At 38.3% G+C, this 21824-nt stretch overlaps 1 protein-coding gene across 1 annotated transcript in view; it reads left to right on the top strand.

Annotated features, from left to right (window-relative positions):
* Window positions 1-11765, top strand: part of ZNF354C (zinc finger protein 354C) — a 68567-nt gene extending 56802 nt beyond the window's left edge. The window contains 4 exon segments of the mRNA XM_086408019.1: window positions 5748-5874; window positions 7108-7203; window positions 10321-11670; window positions 11673-11765. Coding sequence (XP_086264145.1) covers window positions 5748-5874; window positions 7108-7203; window positions 10321-11670; window positions 11673-11704 — 1605 coding nt within the window. The 3' untranslated portion in view covers window positions 11705-11765.
* Window positions 11766-21824: the final 10059 nt, after the last annotated feature.

Genomic DNA, 21824 nt, shown 5'->3' with positions numbered 1-21824 from the left:
GATGTTTGACAGAAAACAACAAAATTCTGTAAGGCAATCATCCTTCAATTAAAAACTAAAGTGGCAAAAAAGGTCTACAGATGATGGAGAGGGTGTGGAGAAAAGGGAACCCTCCTACAGTGTTGGTGTAAGTTGATGCAGCCGCTGTGGAAAACAGTGTAGAGGTTCCTCAGAAAACTAAAAATAGAATTACTGTATGATCCAGTAGTCCCACAGCTGGGCATATACCCAGACAAAATTATAATTTAAGAAGATACATGCACCCCTATGTTCATGGCAGCCCTATTCACAATAGCCAAGACGGGAAGTAACCTAAACGCCCACTGACAGATGAGTGGTTAAAGAAGGTGTGGTGTGTGTCTGTGTGTGTATATGCACGTACAGTGGAATGTTACTCAGCCATAAAAAGAAAGTGGTAATGCCATTTGCAGCATCGTGGATGTGACTAGAGATTAACATAGTAAAGTAAGTCAAAAAGAGAAAGACAAATGTCATATGATATCACTTTGATGTGAAACCTAAAATAGAGCACAAATGAACCTATATACAAAACAGAAACGGACTCACAGAGAACAGACTTGTGGTTGCCAAAGGGGAGGGGGATGTGGGAGGGAAGGACTGGGAGTTTGGAATTAGCAGATGTAAACTGTTATATATAGGATGGATAAACAACAAGGTCCTACTGTATAGCACAGGAAACTATAGTCCACCTCCTGTAATAAACCATAGTGGAAAAGAATATTAAAAAAGGATGTCTATGTGTGTATAACTCAGTCACTTTCCTGTACATCAAAGATTGGCACAACACTGGAAATCAACTATACTTCAATTTAAAAAGTAAACTTTCTAGTAGTCCCAGTAAAAAATAAACAGAAGCAGATTAATTTTAATAAATATTTTACTTGACCCAGTATACCCAAAATATTATTTCAACATGTGTTGTTGTTGCTCAGTTGTGTCTGACTCTTTGCAATCCCACGGACTGCAGCACACCAGCCTTCCCTGTCCTTTGCTACCTCCTGGAGTTTGCTCAAACTCTTGTCCATTGAGTCAGTGATTGCATCCAACCATCTCATCCTCTGCAGTCCCCTTCTTCTGCCTTCAGTCTTTCCCAGCATCAGGGTCTTTTCCAGTGAGTTGGCTCTTCAAATCAGGTGGCCAAAGTATTGGAGCTTCAGCTTCAGCATCAGTCCTTCCAATGAATATTCATGGTTGATTTCCTTTAGGATTGACTGGTTGGATCTCCTTGCTGTTCAAGGGATCTCAGGAGTCTTCTCTAGCACCACAGTTTAAAAGCATCAACTCTTTGGCGCTCAGCCTTCTTTATGGTCCAGCTCTCACATCCATACATCTCACATTTCCACATGTTATGAGTATTAAATTATTGAAGTATCATATATATATATATATATATATACACACACACACATATGTGTATATATATATGTATGTGTGTATATATATATAAATATTTTTAGTAAATATTCTGATGTGTATTATATAGATAGCACTTCACAATTCAAACTAGCCACCTTTTAAGCACTGAACATCCATTTGTAGATGGTGCCAATAGTATCAGGCAGAGAAGTCATAGACAAGTCACCAAAAACCAGAGATTTTAAAGCAGACAGGTGGAAAAAACATGTTATATGCATAGAATCAATATCTGAATGTCCATTGGCTCCTCATTCGAGACAACAGTGGCCAGAAAACAATAATGACCTTTTATGTGCCGGAAGAAAAACACTGTCAACCCGAAATTCTGTAAACAATGAAAATATTCTTCCAGAATGAAGGTAAAATAAAGGCATTTTCAGATAAAAGAAAACAAAGCTGATGCATCATCAGCAGTTCTGCAGTATAAGACGTGCTAAAGGAAGTTCTTCAAGTTAAAAGGAAACAATGCCAGATGTAATCTTAAGAAGGAAATTAAGCGTATTAAAAGTGGTGACTGTCTGGATAAATATATATATTATAGAAATATATAACTAATTTTTCCTCTCAGTTTCTTTGGTATGCATGCTGCTGCTGCTGCTGCTGCTGCTAAGTCGCTTCAGTTTGTGTCCAACTCTGTGCGACCCCATAGATGGCAGCCCACTAGGCTCCTCTGTCCCTGGGATTCTCCAGGCAAGAATACTGGAGTGGGTTGCCATTTCCTTCTCCAATGCATGAAAGTGAAAAGTGAAAGTAAAGTCGCTCAGTCGTGTCTGACTCTTTGCAACCCATGGACTGGAGCCTACCAGGCTTGGTATGCATGTGCTTGTTTAAAGCAAAAATATAGTCTTGTGTTATGGAGTTTATCATGTAAGTGGATGTAATGTATATAACAACTGTGAATTTAGAATTCATTAAGGTCTGGACTGGAAAAGTTTTGTCTCCAGGGATGCCTGAATGGCTGTTTTTTTGGTTCCTGGCCAAGATAAGGGCAATGGATGTGCTCTTATTTTATTTTTTATAATTTTCTTTCTTTCTTTGACTGTGTTGGGTCTTTGTTGCCGCATGGACTTTTCTCTAGTTGCGGAGTGTTGGGGCTGCTCTCTAGTTGCAGTGCATGGACTTCTTACTGTGATGGCTTCTCTTGCTGCACAGCCCAGGCTCTAGGGCATGAGGGCTTCAGTAGTTATGGCATGTGGACTCAGTAATTGCAGCTCCCAGGTTCCAGAGCACAGGTTCAATAGTTTTGCACAAGCTTAGCTGCTCTCAGGCATGTGGGAACTTCCTGGCTCAGGGACTGAACCTGTGTCTCCTGCATTGGCAGGCAGATTCTTTACCACTGAGCTACCAGGGAAGCCCTGGATGTACTCTTTAAACGCTACTGACCACCCTCAGGGTCATCTTCACTTGATTTGCAACTGGCTTATGTGGTATGTCAAGCCATGCTTGATGCATAAAAAGCCCCTGCTGAGCATTTCTCCTTTAAGCTCCCCCAAACCAAGAATTCTTGTCTATTAATAGATCCAATGACACAGCATAGTCTGTGCATGCAAATAAGGAGACTCATGAAGCATCTCTGGCTTCCAATACTTTCCTACACAGTTTTTATTTTGCTGCAGTGTACCCTTCAGGCTTCCAGGTGGCTCAGTGGTAAAGAATCCACCTGCCAATGCAGGAGATGCAGGTTTGATCCCTGGATCAGGAATATTCCCTGAAGAAGGAAATGGCAACCCTCTTCTGTATTCTTGCCTGGGAAATTCCATGGACAGAGGAGCCTGACAGGAGGACAGAGGAGCCATGTGGTTGCAAAAGAGTCAATGACTAAATAACAACAACAAAATTGTACTGTTTGCCTTCCATGAGCAGTCTCAGAGTGAGCTGATGAGTCCTGTCAACTTTATGATCTGGGAATGTCTTTGTAATAACTTGGTAACAACTACAACATGAAGAAGAACCATATGTTTGCAAGGTTTTTACCTTCTATGTGAAATAATGTATTAGCTCTAAATATGCTGTGAAAAACTAAGAATGTATATTATGATTCTCAGCAGCCACCAAAAATGCAAAGCTAAAAAATGAATATGTAAATTAAAGTGGAATCTTAAAAAAAGTCAAAACAAACATACACCCTGTAAAAAATGTAAGCCTAATGAAGGATATAAGTGGTAGAGTGCCATTCTGTCCCTCTCTAAAATATCAAATAATAATCTGGAACAGCTTGTTTTCTTCCAGATATTTTTGTATGCACCTATGCATATAGAGATAAAGAATTTTTCAACACATATTGACCGGGAGTTTGCTTTTTCATATGAATCGATAATATATCACAAATTCCAATGTCAGGCATACAAATCTACCTCATTCTGTTTAATGGCTTTATAACATATCATGGGCTAAATGCAGTATAAATTGCTTATCTATTCTTTTATTGATAGATAATGTAGGTTGTCTTGAAAATTTCACCATTGTATTAGTTTCCATTGTTGCTATAACAAATTATAACAAATTCAGTGGCTAAAACAACATAAATGTATTCTCCTGTAGTTGTGGAGGTCAGAAGTGTGAATTCAGTTTCACTGACTTAAGGTCAAGTTCTCAGCAGGGCTGATTCTGCCTTGGCTGTAGGGCGAGGGGTGGGGAATTTGTTTCCTGGTCTTGTTTTCATCTTCTAGGGGCCCCCTATTTTCCTTGGTCTGTGGCCTTTTCAAGCATCTTTATTATTTTTTTTTAAATTTTATTTTGTTTTTAAACTTTACATAATTGTATTAGTTTTGCCAAATATCAAAATGAATCCACCACAGATATACATGTGTTCCCCATCCTGAACCCTCCTCCCTCCTCCCTCCCCATACCATCCCTCTGGGTCGTCCCAGTGCACTAGCCCCAAGCATCCAGTATCGTGCATCGAACCTGGACTGGCATCTCGAAATATATCATTTCAGTCTCTGCTTCCATCATTACGTAGCCTTCTCTTCTAACTCCTTTTGTGTTCTTCTTACAAGGACTGTTAAGATTACATGAGATCACCCTGTATAATAATCCAGAATAATCTCTCCCCCACTCAAAATCCTTCAACAGATCCTCAAAGTCCCATTTGTTATATGTACAATGTTTACAGGTTTATCATTCATCCTACCATAACGATTAACTTACAAGTAATGCTTTAGTGAACACCCATGAGCAGATATCCCTACCCAGCTGTGTGATTATTCCTTGTAGTAGAATCCTAGAAGTAGAAATGCAAAGTCATAGTGATGTGCCTTTCACCTTTTGATAGATTCTAATAATATCCACTAAGCTTTGTACCGCTTGTCATTCCCTTCAGCCCTTTCATAAAAAAAATTGGTATCTGCCTTCTTATATTTTGTGTTTGACTGAGATTCTCTTGGAAAGTCTTAGCTTCTCAGCATTTCCTTTTTGCACCTGTGTAGTACTTGAGTTCTTCTAATTTTTTCTAGTCCACGGAACCCATCTGACAATATAGCTTAGAGATATGTCTACCTGAATTCACTTAGGAGCTCCACCACTTGAACAGTATTAGCTAGGAAAGATTTTGTAATTTTTCTGGACTGTTTCTTGATCTGCAAAATTATTTATAGTGTCTTCCTAATAGAATATCTATGAAACTTAAATTGGCTACTGTATAAAAAGTTTCTATCATAGTCTCTAACATCTTTGTGACCCCATGGACTATAGCCCACCAGGCTCCTCTGTCCATGGAATTCTCCAGGCAAGAATACTGCAGGGGGTAGCTCTTGTCTTCTCCTGGGAATTTCTGACCAGGGATCCAACCCTGGTCTCCTGCACTGCAGGCTGATTCTTTACCATCTGAGACACCAGGGAAGCCCATCGATAGACATTAACGAGTATTATTTTTTTATTCTTTGCTTTATGTCTCAGAAATTCCTTTTTATTTCTGTTCTACTAGTTACATTTCTCCTACTTTTCTAGCATTGCTCTAAACGTACTCTGATTTTTTCTTTTCATTTAATTTGGATTTTGAATTGGAAGGAGGAGATAAATGGACTCTGACAGATCCCAGGGTGCAATATAAATTCCTTCTCAGCAGGAAATTTGCCCTGTTTTTCTATGCCCTCACAAACATGCCATGTGTCTTTGCTCCAAGTGGGTACTCGATAAATATTGTTTGTTAGTTGATGGGTGGTTCCAAAAGTAACATAAACAGTTGCTTTGAAATATTTAGAATCCTGAGACATTTTCAGAATAGTTGCTGCACATCCCAGTGTCACCTTCTTACCGAGTCTTCCAGGGGAGATGTTCCTGGGTAAACAGGAATGGGTTTGCCGTTACAGGAGTCAGTGACATTTAGGGATATCGCCGTGCTCTTCAGCCGGGACGAGTGGTTGCACCTGGATGCTGCCCAGAGAACCTTGTACCGGGAGGTGATGCTGGAGAACTACAGCACCCTGGTCTCGCTGGGTAAGGAGGTTTGCCTGTCATGGAGAGTCTGCTGTGGGAGGACTTTAGAGCTCCCTTGGAGGTTCAGAGTCTGCAGGTTTCTGTCCTCTGCCCTGGGAAAGGACAAATCTCTGTAGAATTAAAAGTGTACCTGTTTGTTTTGATGCCCTTCATGCTGCTCTTTGTCCTCTGCCTTCCTTCCACCCCACCTCCTTAATAGTTCCCTCCTACTCCAATGATTGTGAAAGGTTGTTGTTGAATCACGCGAATACACCAGGATTCTTGGCCCCCGGAGGAGAAGAATTCAATCCGGGGCCAGAGACGAGGCTTGATCGCTCAGAGCTTTTGTGTAATAAAGTTTTATTAAAGTATAAAGGAGATAGAGAAAGCTTCTGACATAGGCATCAGAAGGGGGCAGAAAGAGTACCCCCCTGCTGGTCTTTAGCTGGATGTTATATAGTCACTAGCAGTCTGTTAATGAAAGAAAGGAATGTCTTAAAATTCAGAATGGCACCAGGCCCCTCACCCATAAGATGCATTTTGGGATAAATGGTTTATCCTGGGCCATAAAATGATTAACTTGAATCTTGAAGAAGGGCAGACCACCATACAAATAGTTTCATTTACATAGATTAGGGGAACAATATCCATACTGGTTTGTCAAGTAGGTTCTGGGCCAAGAGGCGGAACCGACTTGGAGACAGAGTTTGGGGTAAAGGCATAGTACATTAGCATAGCTTAAGACAAACATTTTCATAATAAAAAGGCATTGGGTATCTCTAGACTCGAGAATAGCTAACTTCAGGCGAAGCCGGGTGTCATTATGGCAACACAATATTTTAAGAGAAACCTCCCTTTAAATTTGTATAGAGAAGGAAAAAATATTGCTAGTTTGTTTCCTCCTGCCGGTTAAGAGAGATAAAAATGTCTGACACTTGCAGGCTATTTCCTCTATTTGGAGACCCCTGGCCTTCCTGCCTGTTACCCTCTCAATTGGACCCCCGTTTAGATTCTGAAAAATGCAGAGGACTCCCATCATCATGGCATTCATAGACAGGGCCCCGTATTGTTTCTGAACCAAGACCCACCTCCTGCTCCATCCCTGTGAAGGCCTCAGTCCTCTCGAGAGTGCTTTTGCTGCCTACTTTGCCTCTCTATCTAGACTTGTATTATCTTCCCTGTAGGTTCTGGTTTGAGTTTGGGGCTTGCTTTTCATGCCATTTGTTCAAACTCCATTTCCTTCCTGATGAGCAGGGATTCCATTTTCAATGCCAAAATTGATCTGCCAGTTGCAACAAGGAGAAGATCCCTGTATGGTGGAAAGAGAAATCCCTCAAGATACCTGCCTTGGTGAGTAAGTGACTGGGGGATTGGGCACAAGTGTCTTTATACATAAGCAGGTTGCGAGGAGTGTTTGAAAACTCTCCTAGAAATTCTGAGCCCTGTTGAAATGCTCAGGACCACCTGACAAGCTTCCTTGGCTGTAATGGTTTTCTTTCATCAAGAAGGTCCTTGCCTTGACATTTTCCTTCTCATACCACTCCCTGCATTCTCTTTCCCTCCCCACCACCTTTTGTTTTGCAGCCTCACTCACTTCCTTCTATCACCTCTTGCTCTTCATGTTAATTTTCCATCTGCATTTACACATGTTCATGTCTGACAGATTTTTTTTTAACACTTTACACCTTCTGCCATATTTTGAATTTTTTTAAATAATTTTTTCATTTCGTTTTTACCATCCACATATTTCAAAGTATTATTAACATTCCTTTGTCTCTGATTTCTTATTTTCTTGGTGACTAGATTGTCATGTCCCAGGATTATATATTCAATCAGCTGTTGTTAACATTACCCCTGTAGCCTTTCCAGTCCAGGGGTCAGCAAGCATGTTGTTCCTGGTGGGCTGCGGTGCATGGAGTCACAAGGAGTCGAATGTGACTGATCACACAGGACCACCACCACCAGGCATTAAGGATCATGGTTTGAATTCAGACATTCCGAATTTTGTCTTACGCTTACCCCTGCTTACATGAGCTATAGGATAGTTACCTACCTTCTCTGAGCCTCTTTTTTCTCACTCATTTTCCATGCCATGAGCACAGTGGTCTTTTTGAAACTCATGTATTTATCCTGTACCTTAAGAGACTTCATTGTTTCTCCATTATCCATGGAGTAAAGAAAGATTCCTTAATATGACGTTAAACCTACATCTTAGCCTGTCTTCATATTCCTTTATGGTCTCCTCAGTGGCCAGTTCCTCTTCAGCTCAGTGTTCTGGCTACATCTGCATACTCACTGTCATTGGTGTGTTATTCCTTCAGCTTGAATCACCTTTTCTACCTTGTCCATTGGGAAACTATTTGTCTTTCAAGATCCATTTGTCCACCTAATACGCCACTCTTATCTGTAGATTTTTCTTATCTTTCCTACTTGCCTCAGTTGTTTGCTTGCTCAGTCATGTCCGACTCTTTGAGACACTATGGACTGGCCTGCAAGGCTCCCCTGTCTATGGAATTTTCCAGGCAAGAATACTAGAGTGGGTTGCCATTTCATACTCCAGGGCATCTTCACAACCCAGGGACTGAACCTGTGTCCCTTGCGTCTCCTGCATTGACAGGCAGAGTCGTTACCACTGCACCACCCGGGAAGCCCTCCTACTTCCCAGGCAGCATTAATTTTTCCATCATTCATGTTCATACAGCACTTCCTACATAGTTGGAGTGCATTGATTATTGTATCTATCAAATGAATTGTAGTTATGTTTGTTAATTATTTTTATAATAAGATTGTGCATATTTAAGGGAGAGGCCAGATCTTTGAATTCTGTTCCTCAAGCATCTGATATATTAGATTTAGTAATATTTTAAAATTTTTTTAAATTCTGTTTTAATTGAATTAATTACCTCTCTGATTAACTCAGTGCTGATGAAGCTCAAGTTACTCAATTCAGCCAGACCACTGCAGCTACATTATTTTTCAGATTCCATTCTGTCCTTCCTTTGATCCAAGCTGCCCATTTTACCAAATATAAACATTTTTGCCTTGTTATTATCTGTCTAAGAATTTAGAGCACCTTCTATTAGTAAATTCTTCTAGTTATTTAGTAACTGTATATTTGGCCTTACTGTGCTTAACCAAAATTTTAACTAATTCCAACTCAAATTCCCTTCTTTAGTCAATAAGCCCCCCCACATAGGTTTACTTTCTCCACAAATGACTTTAACAGGCCTTCTTTTTGACTCACAGGGTCCTCCTTTCTTTTTCTGTTGAAATCCAACCCACCTCTATTGTGTATCTTCCATTCTTTACCAATATTATTGATATTGGTATCCTCATTTTCTGAACCTCAAATCTGAATATGCAGTTGAGTCTTCTCAGATCATGGAGAAATGAACTATTACTGTTTGGCCATTTATTTTTTTCCTATTATCATTGCTAATTATTCAGTATTTGTTCAATAAATGACTGAGTCTCAGGAATCCAGTAAGAGAGGAGAGGTCTCTTTTCATTTTCAAGGTTACCTGCCCTTCATAATAATTTTTCCAACTTGGCCACTCTGCTCATTCATTCTTTATTTTTTATCTAAGACATTCTAATTGTGTACTTATCTTGTACACAATAAAGAATTAACAAATCATCATAAGACATAGCTACTGCTCTCCTTGAACAAATAACTTTGAATTATTTCCACAAACTTTATATATGTAAGTTAAGTGATTGGATGTTTGGAAAATATGTTTTGAAATTTGCAGAAAGAGGTGGATTATTTAGGCTTAAGTAATTGAGTTTTTGTAAACAAATAAGATTAGAGTAGTAGGGTACATTTCTAGATAGACAGGGAAGATCATATTGTAAGAAAGAGTAAAAAGAGAGAAGGTACCTGGTTGATCCTTGAAAATCTGAACTGCTAGGTTTCCGATGGATACCATTAAGAAAGATCTATATTCTTATGCAGATTTATAGCCTATATTTCATATTCTTATTTAATTTCATTAAATATTTTTATTACTAAAACCAGATAAACTTTATTAACATAGATAATCTATATTTTATTTAATTTGTATAGTTTATTTAAGCACACACAGTCACCTAGTGATATAACTTTAATCTATTTTCAATCATGGATTGATAAAAGTAAGCCAGGTTTTAACTCAGAGTTTCTTAGAATCAGCTCAAGCTAAATCTTTTCACTTTAGAATCAGATCTGAGCTTGGGGCTTGGGCATACTTCAGAACGTCACATCTCTTGTAGACTTTTGTTAGTCTCAAAAGATCCCTGCCTTTACTTCTCTCAGATGGCAATATCTTCGTTGTCACTGTTAATTTGTCTACTATATTCTCCCACACTACTCCTGTTTACTTCTCCTTCCATTCTATCCTGTTTTTCTCTAGATTCAAGTCCATATTTGAAATTATATGGTATCAAACTCTCTTCTAGCAGAGGAGCCACTATTCTGATTTATTCCAGGTTTCAAGATATGGCCTGAAATAGAAGCATTGCCTCGCAAACAGGACATTTCTTCAGGAGAAACATCTCAAGGAATAATAATGAAAAACTCCATTAAGTTGGACATCAAGTATGGAGAAGCTTTGGAATTTGAGGGCAGGACACAAGAGCAACAGAAAAAAACCCTCAGGCAAATGGTAGCCTCACAGAAGCAAACCATCAGTAGAACTGGAGACCAGACAAGTCTTGAATTAGGGAAAGGTTTATTTATAAACACAGTTCTTATTAGACAACAAAATGTTCCTACAGAAAGAGTACCCAGTATATATTATACTTTTGGGAGAGATTTTAAACAGAATTTTGATCTAATGAGATGTTTCCAGATTTACCCAGGAGAAAAACCTCATATTTACAATGAATGTGAAAAAAGCTTCAATCAGAGTCTTCATCTTATTGAACACCAGAGAATTCATACTGGTGAGAAACCTTACAAATGTAGTGAATGTGGGAAAACCTTCAGCCACAGATCATCACTTCTTGCCCATCAGAGAATTCATACTGGAGAGAAACCTTACAAATGTAATCAATGTGAAAAAGCATTTAGTAGCAGTTCAACCCTTATCAAACATTTGAGAGTGCATACTGGAGAGAAACCCTATCAGTGTAAGGACTGTGGTAAAGCTTTTAGCCAGTGTTCAACCCTCACTGTACATCAGAGAATTCATACTGGAGAAAAACTCTATAAATGTGGAGAATGTGAGAAGGCCTTCAATTGTAGAGCAAAGCTTCATAGACACCAACAAATCCATACAGGTGAGAAACCCTATAAATGTAGTGAATGTGGGAAAAGTTACAGCCAGTTTACATCCCTGGCTGAACATCAGAGGCTTCACACTGGAGAACAACTGTGTAAATGCTTGGAATGTGGGAGAAATTTCACTCGCATCTCAACCTTTATTGAACATCAGCGGATTCATACTGGACAAAAACCATATCAGTGTAATGAATGTGGGAAAGCCTTCAACCAGTATTCATCCTTTAATGACCATCGGAAAATTCATACTGGAGAAAAACTTTACACGTGTGGAGAATGTGGGAAAGCCTTTGGTTGCAAATCTAACCTTTATAGGCATCAGAGAATCCATACTGGAGAGAAACCATATCAGTGTAATCAGTGTGGTAAAGCTTTCAGCCAGTATTCATTCCTAACTGAACATGAGAGAATCCATACTGGAGAGAAACTCTATAAATGTATGGAATGTGGGAAAGCCTACAGTTACAGATCAAACCTTTGTAGACACAAAAAAGTTCACAATAAAGAAAAACTCTATAAATGGAAAGAATATGGGGTCAGAGATTTCTTAGAGGAGATAAGCCTATAAGGTTTAATTCATCTCTGAAATAATTTAAGGGTTCTCATTGGAGAATAATCAGGAGAATAATAAATAGGGCACAGACTTCTAATAGATCAAGTCTTTTTTTCACTTCTCTTAGAGAAAATATGCAAGTTATCACTAAGTAATGGTAAAATTGACCAACGAATATTAAGAGCACTGCCATGTCAAATTTTATAAGAACCAGTAAATTTAAGGTTTCTAAAAACAAAAATTTTAAATTCACAAAAAATTGTAAAAGACCTAACTTTAAAAAATGAAAACAATGGAATATAAGTTTTATTTCTTTCATTAGACTTTGTTGCCTTTCTAACAGTAAGCTTCAATATGAATTTTCTTTTAAAGGCAATCACTGAGTTATTAATAATGTGAATAAGTGTGGGGCCATATTTTCTAAAATGGCAGATAGACATAGGACATGCTCTCTTTCATAAAGAGAAGCTAAAGATAAGAAGAAATTCTTTAAGTTTAGATTTTCACATGGAAATAATTAAGCTCACTTTTCATGAACTGCCTCACCAGCAATTTATATTTATAAATATACATGTATGTATATGTGTGTTAGTTGCTCAGTCATATCTGACTCTTTGCAACCCTGTGGACTGTAGCTCACCAGGCTCTTCTGTCCATGGAATTCTCCAGGCAAGAATACTGGAGTGGGTAGCCATTCCCTTCACCAGAGGATCTTCCTGGTCCAGGCTGGGTCTCTTGCTTTGCAAGCAGATTCTTTACTGTAGCCTGAGCCACCCGTGATAGACATAAATGTGTGTATGTATTCATGTGTATATGTGCACACAGAAAGAGTTTTGGTCTATATTTTTTCAAAATTCTTTGATGATTAAAAAATGTGGTTTTATTACTTTAGAATTTAGTTTTGAAAATTAAAATTTTCCCCAATGGTGTCTCTTCCTTTTCTTTCCTTACATTATTTCTTAATTTGATATGATTCTACATTACTGAACAGAGTCTTAGAGAAGTTGGTGTAAACTGAAGCAAGTGGAGAGACTATCATGCAAATACTGTCTTGTGTGTTGCAAAAGGGATATATTTCCAGACTCTGATTATATACCTGGTAGCTTATTAAAACCAGGGGAGATTTTAATTTAGTTAGTTATAGCTTTTCATTTTAATTAATGAAGAAATTGAGCTTTTTGAGTACAATTAAGACTAGAAGCTAGATCTTCAGCTCTGGTTTTCTGTAATAATTATAGGTTAATTTACAACTTCAGGCCCCAAGAGTCCAAGTCCCAAAGCTGTTTGTTTTGTAAACTGGTTAGGCACAATTGCAGTAATTTAATCAGTTTTATTTTTATGTTTGGTAAGTTCCCTCAATTTTAACCTTAATAATTGACTTAGTCATGTTTTCCTTTTTTCTTATGAGTCCCTAGTTATACCTTCTTTTGTAGTAACTGTACTTAAATCCTAAAAGCTAGCTATAGTCCAGATAGTGAAACTACATTTGAGGGGTTCACATATAAAATTGCCTTTTTGTTTATTTTTGTTACACATCTTTTAGGACTTCTTTTATGTAAAGTGATATATGAGTATCTTATTATTAAACATTCTAGTTATTGGTATAAGTTGGTTATCCAAAAACATTCCATGTTTTGCAGAAAAATGTCATTTTCCCCTGGGCCTACTTCCTTCAGTTATATTTACTTTCACAGTGGATATCATTCAATAGAACTGTTCTATTAATATGAAAATTAGCTAGAACCCCCTGAGACATCTAAACTTTAAACTCAAGCATTCAGCATTTGACTTGTCTTAGCTCATTAAAAAGTATTTTCTTGGGGATTCCCTGCTGGTCAAGTTTTTCAGAATGTGGTGCTTTCACTGCTGGGGCCCAGGTTCCTTCCCTGGTCAGGGAACTACGATCCTTCAAGCTGGGTGTCATGGTCAAAGAAAGTGAAGTGAGGTGGGGGGTGTTTCTTACATATTCAAGTATATTTATAAGGAAAATGGGGCTTCCCAGGTGGCACTGGTGGTAAAGAACCTGCCTGCCAGTGCAGGAGACATAAGAGATGTTCCCTGGGTTCGATCCCTGGGTTGGGAAGATTCCCTGGAGAAGGGTATGGCAACCCACTCCAGTGTTCTTGCCTGGAGAATCTGATGGACAAAGGAGCCTGGTGGGTTCCAGTCCATAGGGTCGCAAAGAGTTGGACATGACGGAAGCAACTTAGCACATAAGGAAAATGAAGCTTTTAAACCTCAGTTTTTCACATCATACAGAGCCATTTGCAAGATATTCTAGATAAAAACCCATTTGATTACCCAATAGCAGTATCCACACATTATGCAGATTTTGGTCTCTAAATGCTATTCCTCACTAAAAGGAAGTAGGGCTCCTTGGAGAAATGGCTGATTCCATATGTTTGGAACAGGGAAAATGTAAGATATGTTTGGAACAGGGAAAATATAAGATATGCCTTGAATACTTTTTTTGTGAAACAAAAAAAGAACTCAAAGACTAAAGGGATAATGTCAGAAGGATGTGAGGGCCAATTTAAAGGAGCTCCCACTAGTCAAATTTAGGACAATTTGAACATCAAAAAGAATAATCACAATAATTGGATATAACATGCTAAATAAAATGATCCTATAATGAAGAAATAGAGGAAAATAGAAAAGCTCTTTATATACTTATTTGGAGAATGTCCTCTCTTCATTGTACATGGTGTGATAGATTTAGAAAAATCACCGTTTTACAACCCTTAATGTAATTAAATTAGGCACATTCAATGGATGGAAAAACCCTATTACATGAAAAAAAAATTAAACATTATTTACACGGTGTCAAGATCACAGATACCAATTACAGATGAAAGATATGCCTTTATAATGGAGAAATCTGGCTGTTAAACTGAGTTTCTCTAGCAGTGGAACAAGCTGACATGTGACTCCTGATGAGATGCAGTATAAAGTAAACGTGATCATCCTGTGATGTATTCTTGGGGAAAAAAAAAGAAACTCTAATTAAATCTCTTATCTAGACTTTTCTTCCTGTTTACAAGAAATACAAGAAATAGAAGAACAAACTGAATTACATAGTGAAGAATTAGACAAGTCTAGAGTTTGAGTTATTGTACAAGATAGCTTGTCTGGACTTTTCAAGAAACCAATATAATAAAACAGGAGTGGAGTCATCTAGATTCAGAAACTTGAGATATAACCAAATGCAAGGTGTGATTCTTATTTGGCATCTGATTCAGAAAATCAAAACAACTGTAAGGCATTTAGGGGGATGTGGGGAAATACGAGGATAGAATGGGTTTTAGGTAATGTGGTACGTTTAATTTTCCTAGAGGTATGATATTGATGATGTTGTTGAAGTGTGAAAAACAGTACCCTTCTTCTTAGGAGATGCATGCCGAAGTTTTCAAATTTAAAGAGTCATGATGTTTGTAGCATATTTTTAAATAAATATGTAAAAAATTAGTCAGCTGTTGCTGAATTTTTGTGGAAGATATAGTATGTTCACTGGTCATTCTGTAAACTTCTGTAAAAATTTTTAATAAAAAATTGAAGCAAAAATTTGATTGGAAAAGTGATGCATATGAAACTTCCAGTCAGTATTCTTCCTTTATACTCAAATTTCTGGTTTGAGAGTTTATCCTATATGGATGTGATCATTGGAGATAACTTAACCATCATTTGTTCTGGTTCCTCTTATAGAATAAGCACACAACACCTTATATCTCCTACTAAATATGACTAAAAATCTTAAAGAATGCATGGAACAGCAGCCTTAGGGTCCTGAAAAGTAATGATGGTAGCAGCCAGATTTGGGAAGGAAACAAGATTTGAAATAAGACCAGTCTGTTACTCTCAGGCATGTCTGTGGTGAGGACACTGGTGGTTGAGCAGACACCTAAACCTCTCAGAGAGGACAACATTTATTTCTGGTCAGAGAACTGTTGGAAGAATCCTCATTGCTTTTCATCTCTCACTTTTTGCTGCTTGGACCTGGAGGTAGGTATATCCATTATGTGTGCAGCAGAGAGGAGAACCTAAAGCCTTTGTATTTTAATCAAAAGACCAGAAGAGGAGTGGGCCCTGGAAGCTGGAAATTGTCAGGCTGGTGACAGAAAAGGAAACTCAGGAAAGTAATTTCATAAGGTTGTGTATATAACCCCAGACTCATCCCTAATCTCAATCCAGAATCTCATAATGTAGAATTGCACAAAGTGTAAAAATCAGGAAAGTCTCAACAGTTCATAAGGAAAAAAGACAACAGGCACTGCCCCAAGATGACACAAATTTTGGAATTATAAAAGCATTATAACAGTGTTTCAAAAAAAAATGTGACCATTCTTGAATGGAAACTTAAAAGTTCTCAGCAGGAAAATAGGTAATACATTAGAAGGAACTAAATGGAAATTTTAAAACTAAAAAATACAGTCATAAAATATACCAAAACAAAAACCACTGGACATACTTAGCATCAGAATAGAGATGACAGCGAAAAGAGTCCATAACGGAAGACAGACTGACACAGATCAAAACTGAACTAGAAAGGGGAAAAAAAACATGTCATATCAATTGATGCAGAAAAAATTTTGACAGTATTTGTGATAAAAACTAAGAAAATCAGAAATAAAAGAGAAATTAGCCTAATAAAGGGCATCTACCAAAATCCCACAACTAACATCCTGCTTAATGGTGATCAGCTGAATGATGTTAAGGTCAGGGACAAGTCATGATGTCCACTCTGAACACTCCTAACCAATCCTTGCTAATGCAATCAGCCTAAAAAAAAGAAAATACAGTTTATAAAGGAAGAAATTAAATGGCCTCTGTTTAAAGATGACATGATTGTCCTCTTAGAAAAACCCAAGGAATCAACAAAAAAAAAGCTCTTAGAACTGAGTTTAACAAGGTCAGAAGATATTAGATTAACATGCAAAAGTTTCTGCATTTGTGTACTAGCAGTGAACAATCAGGATTCCCTGGTGGCTCACTGGTAAAGAATCTGCTTGACAATACAGAAGACAGATTTGATCCCTGGGTCGAGAAGATCCCCTGGAGAAGGAAATGGCTACCCACTCCAGTAGTGTTAAATGGGAAATCCTGTGGACAGAGGAGCCTTGCAAGTGAGAGTCCATTGGGTCACAAAAGAGTCACACATGACTAAACAACAACAAAAGAACAATTAGAAAATAAATTTAAGCAATATACACCATTTGCTGTACTCTGGAAAGTAAAAAGGAAGTGGAAAGTAAAGAAATACATAGCTACAAATATGCAAATGTGTAGGATCTCTATACTGCAAAAAAAGCCCACCAGGCTCCTAGCCATTCCCTTCTCCAGGGCATCTTCCTGACCCAGGGATCAAACCCAAGTCTCCTGCATTGCAGGCAGATTCTTTACCCTCTGAGCCATCAGAGAAGCACCATACTGCAAATTACAAAATGTTAATGAATGACATAAAAAAGATGAATTAAGGAGACATAGTTTACAAGTGAGAAGACAATATAGCTAGTATGGCGATTCTCATCAATTTATTCTACAGATTTAACACAATTCCAGTAAAAATTTCATTAGGATATTTTTTCTGTAGCTAGAAAAGCTGATTCTAAAATTTAGGTGGAAAAGCAAAGGAAGTAGGGTAGCCAAAACAATTTTGAAAAAGCAGAATAAAGTTAAAGGACTCAAAATACTCAACTTTAAGCTACAGTAATAAGTGAAGGAATAGATATGTAGATTAATGGGACAGAAAGTGAGTTCAGAAATAGACTGGTTAAACAGATGGTGGAACATCCATATATTCGAATCAGTTCAGTTCAGTTGCTCAGTCGTGTCTGGCTCTTTACAACGTCATGGACTGCAGCACACCAGGCCTCCCTGTCCATCACCAATTCCCAGAGCTTCCTCAAACTCATGACCATCAAGATGGTGATGCCATCCAACCGTCTCATCCTCTGTCATTCCCTTCTCCTCCTGCCTTCTATCTTTCCCACCATCAGGGTCTTTTTCAGTGAGTTAGCTCTTCCCATCAGGTGGCCAAAGTATTGGAGCTTCAGCTTTAGCATCTGTCCTTCCAGTGGATATTCAGGACTGATTTCCTTTAGGATTGACTGCTTTGATCTTCTTGCCATCCAAGGGACTCTCAATAGTCTCCAACACCACAGTTCAAAAGCATCAATTCTTCAGCACTCAGCTTTCATTATAGTCCAACTCTCACATTCATACATCACTACTGGAAAAACCATAGCTTTGACTAGGCAAACCTTTGTCGGCAAAGGAATTTCTCTGCTTTTTAATATGCTATCTAGGTTTGTCATAGCTTTTCTTCCAAGGAGCAAGCATCTTAATTTCATGGCTACAGTCACCATCTGCAGTGATTTCGGAGCCCAAGAAAATAAAGTCTGTCACTGTTTCCATTGATTCCCCATCTATTTGCCATGAAGTGATGGGACCGGATGCCATGATCTTAGTTTTTTGAATGTGGAGTTTTAAGCCAGTTTTTCACTGTCCTCTCTCACTTTCATCACGAGGCTGTTTAGTTCCTCTTCACTTTCTGCCATAAGGATGGTGTCATCTGTGTATCTGAGGTTATTGATATTTCTCCTGGCATTTGTGATTCCAGCTTGTGCTTCATCCAGCCTGGCATTTCGCATGATGTACTCTGCATATAAGTTAAATAAGCAGGGTGACAATATACAGCCTTGACGTACTCCTTTCCCAATTTGGAACCAGTCCATTGTTCCATGTCCGGTTCTAACTGTTGCTTCTTGACTTGCCTACAGGTTTCTCAGGAGACAGATAAGGTGCTCTGGTATTCCCATCTATTTAAGAATTTTCCACAGTTTGTTGTGATCCAAACAATCAAAGGCTTTGGCATAGTCAATAACGTAGGAGTAGATGTTTATCCAGAACTCTCTTGCTTTTTCTATGATCCATCAGACATCGGCAATTTGGTCTCTGGTTCCTCTGCCTTTTCTAAATCCAACTTGAACATCTGGAAGTTCTCGGTTGAAGCCTGAGAACTGTTGAAGCCTGTCTTGGAGAATTTTGAGCATTACTTTGCTAGCATGTGAGATGAGTGTGATTGTGCAGTAGTTTGAACATTCTTTGGCATTGCCTTTCTTTGGGATTGGAATGAAAACTGCCCTTTTCCAGTCCTGTGGCCATTGCTGCATTTTCCAAATTTTCTGTCATACTGAGTGCAGCACTTTCACAGCATCATCTTTTAGGATTTGAAATAGCTCAACTGGGATTCCATCACTTCCACTAGCTTTGTTCATAATGATGCTTCCTAAGGCCCCCTTGTCCTTGTACTCCAGGATGTCTGTCTCTAGGTGAGTGATCACACCATTGTGGTTATCTGGGTCATGACGGTCTTTTTTGTACAGTTCTTCTATGTATTCTTCCCACCTCTTAATATCTTCTGCTTCTGTTAGGTTCATCCATTTCTGTCTTTTGTTGTGCTCATCTTTGCATGATATGTTCCCTTGGTCTCTGTTTTCTTGAAGAGATCTCTAGTCTTTCCCATTCTATTGTTTTCCTCTATTTCTTTGCATTGATCACTGAGGAAAGCTTTCTTATTTCTCCTTGCTTTTCTTTGGAACTCTGCATTCAGATGGATATAGCTTTCCTTTTCTCCTTGCCTTTTGCTTTTCTTCTCTGCTATTTGTAAGGCCTCTTCAGACAACCATTTGGCCTTTTTGCATTTCTTTTTCTTGGGGATGGTTTTGATCACAGCCTTCTGTACAGTGTTACAAACCTCTGTCCATAGTTCTTCAGGCACTCTGTCTATCACATCTAATCCCTTAAATCTATTTGTCACTTCTACCGTATAACCATAAGGGATTTGATTTAGATCATACCTGAATGATCTCCCTATTCAGGTCTCCCTAAAAAGTAGTGGTTTTCCCTACTTTCTTCAATTTAAGTCTGAATTTGGCAATAAGGTGTTCATGGTCTGTGCCACAGTTAGTTCCTGGTCTTGTTTTTGCTGACTGTATAGAGCTTCTCCATCTTTGGCTGCAAAGAACATAATCAATCTGATTTTGGTGTTGACCATCTGGTGATGTCCATTGTAGAGTCTTCTCTTGTGTTGTTGGAAGAAGGTGTTTGCTAAGACCAATGTGTTCTCTTGGTAAACTCTGTTAGACTTTGCCCTGCTTCATTTTGTACTCTAAGGCCAAACTTGCCTGTTACTCCAGGTATCTCTTGACTTCCTACTTTTGCATTCCAGTCCCCTGCAATGAAAAGGACATATTTTGGGGGTGTTAGTTCTAGAAGGTCTTGTAGGAAAGTCTTCATAGAACCATTCAACTTCAGCTTCTTCAGCATTAGTGGTTGGGCCATAGACTTGGATTACTGTGATATTGAATGGCTTGCCTAGGAAATGAACAGAGATCATTCTGTCATTTTTGAGACTGCATCCAAGTACTGCATTTCGGACTCTTTTGTTGACTATGAGGGCTACTCCATTTCTTCTAAGGGATTCCTGCCCACAATAGTAGATATAATGGTCATCTGAGTTAAATTCACCCATTCCAGTCCATTTTAGTTAACTGATTCCTAAAATATCTATGTTCACTCTAGCCATCTCCTGTTTGACCACTTCCAATTTACCTTGATTCATGGACCTAACATTCCATGTTCCTGTGCTATATTGCTCTTTACAGCATCGAACTGTACTTCCATCACCAGTCACACACACAGCTGGGTGTTGTTTTTGCTTTGATCAGCCTCTTCATTCTTTCATGAGCTATTTCTCTACTCTTCTGCAGTAGCATATATTAGACTATCACTTAGCAATAAAAACATATGAACTGTTGATACATTCTGCATTGAAGAATGTCAAAGGCATTATGCTATGAAAGAGAAACCTGACACAGAGCTTATATGCTTTGATTTTATTTATATGGCTCTATGTAAAAACCAAAAACTAGAGACACAGAGACTAGATCTGTGGTTGCCAGGGACCACAGATAAGATAAGCAGAAGGTTTGACTATGAAAGAACAGCACAAGAGAGTTTTCTTGGGGACAGAATTGTTATACCTGTTTGTAGTACTTGTACAGATCTGTAGTGTGAAAATGTTAGAACTCATGAAACTCTACATTAAGAAAATGCAAATTTATTATATGTAAATTTTAAACATAGTTTTTTTAAATAAGATAAACATTTGTGTCTGTTCAGGACCTGTGTGTTTGTATGTGTCTGCATGATGTTGCATTAAACTGTGGATGAACCATGGAGGAGCCCATCATAAGAGGCAATTTAAGGCCAAAGAGATGAATGTTGTGCCTGAGTTAATAAGATGAAAGCAACCAAGAGAAAATAATATAGAAGTCTGAATTTATATCAAAATTCACAGCTAATAGAAAAGCAAAGTTGGTATGAAAGTGAAAAAGTGAAGTCGCTCAGTTGTGTCCGACTCTTTGCGACTCCATGGACGATAGCCTACCAGGCTTCAGGTCCATGGGATTTTCCAGGTAAGAATACTGGAGTGGGCCGCCATTTCCTTCTCCAGGGGATCCTCCCAACCCAGGGATCAAACCCCCGTCTCCTGCATTCCAGACAGATGCTTTACCATCTGAGCCACTAGGGAAGCCCAAAGTTGGTATAGAATTGACTTATCCTCTGCAAGGCCACACGTAATGAGGACAAGTGAAAGTAGAACAGGAATTTTACAAATGAAATCTACTATGGCCCATATGGGAAAGTGGTATGGTTTACAAGTGAAGCTACAGGAAAACATTATGAAGATGTTTTGGTTTCAAACACAATTCTAAGATGTAGAAGAAACATTGACTTCAGAATCAAAAGACTTGAGTTAATAAAGCTGATTGTACCACTCAATGTTGTGAACTTGGGAAAGTTTGATACTCTCTCTGAATCCTACTTTTTTATATCTGTGAGAAACATAGACATATAGATATGTAGGTATGGACCAGATTAGTTGACAGAATATTTTCATTTATATCATTAAAATATCCTAAGCCAAAGAAAACTGCCTCACCTGTCTATGTTTCTGTTCAATAATTTTCACCATTATTGTACCAAGAATTTCCTGCATTGAGTCCCCAGCAATTAATGCAACTTAATGAAAGAAGCTTTCTTACTTTTTTTTTAAAATCTATATCCTGTGTCCTCTAATGAATTCCTTCTCCTGTT

The sequence above is a fragment of the Bos grunniens genome, chromosome 7 (genome assembly GCF_055505025.1).
Source record: "Bos grunniens cultivar Pamir isolate PY7600 chromosome 7, Bosgru_T2T1.0, whole genome shotgun sequence".
In the NCBI taxonomy this organism is placed as follows: Eukaryota; Metazoa; Chordata; class Mammalia; order Artiodactyla; family Bovidae; genus Bos; species Bos grunniens.
Note: the sequence above shows the minus strand (reverse complement) of the source record. Positions and strands in the feature narration are given on the sequence as shown.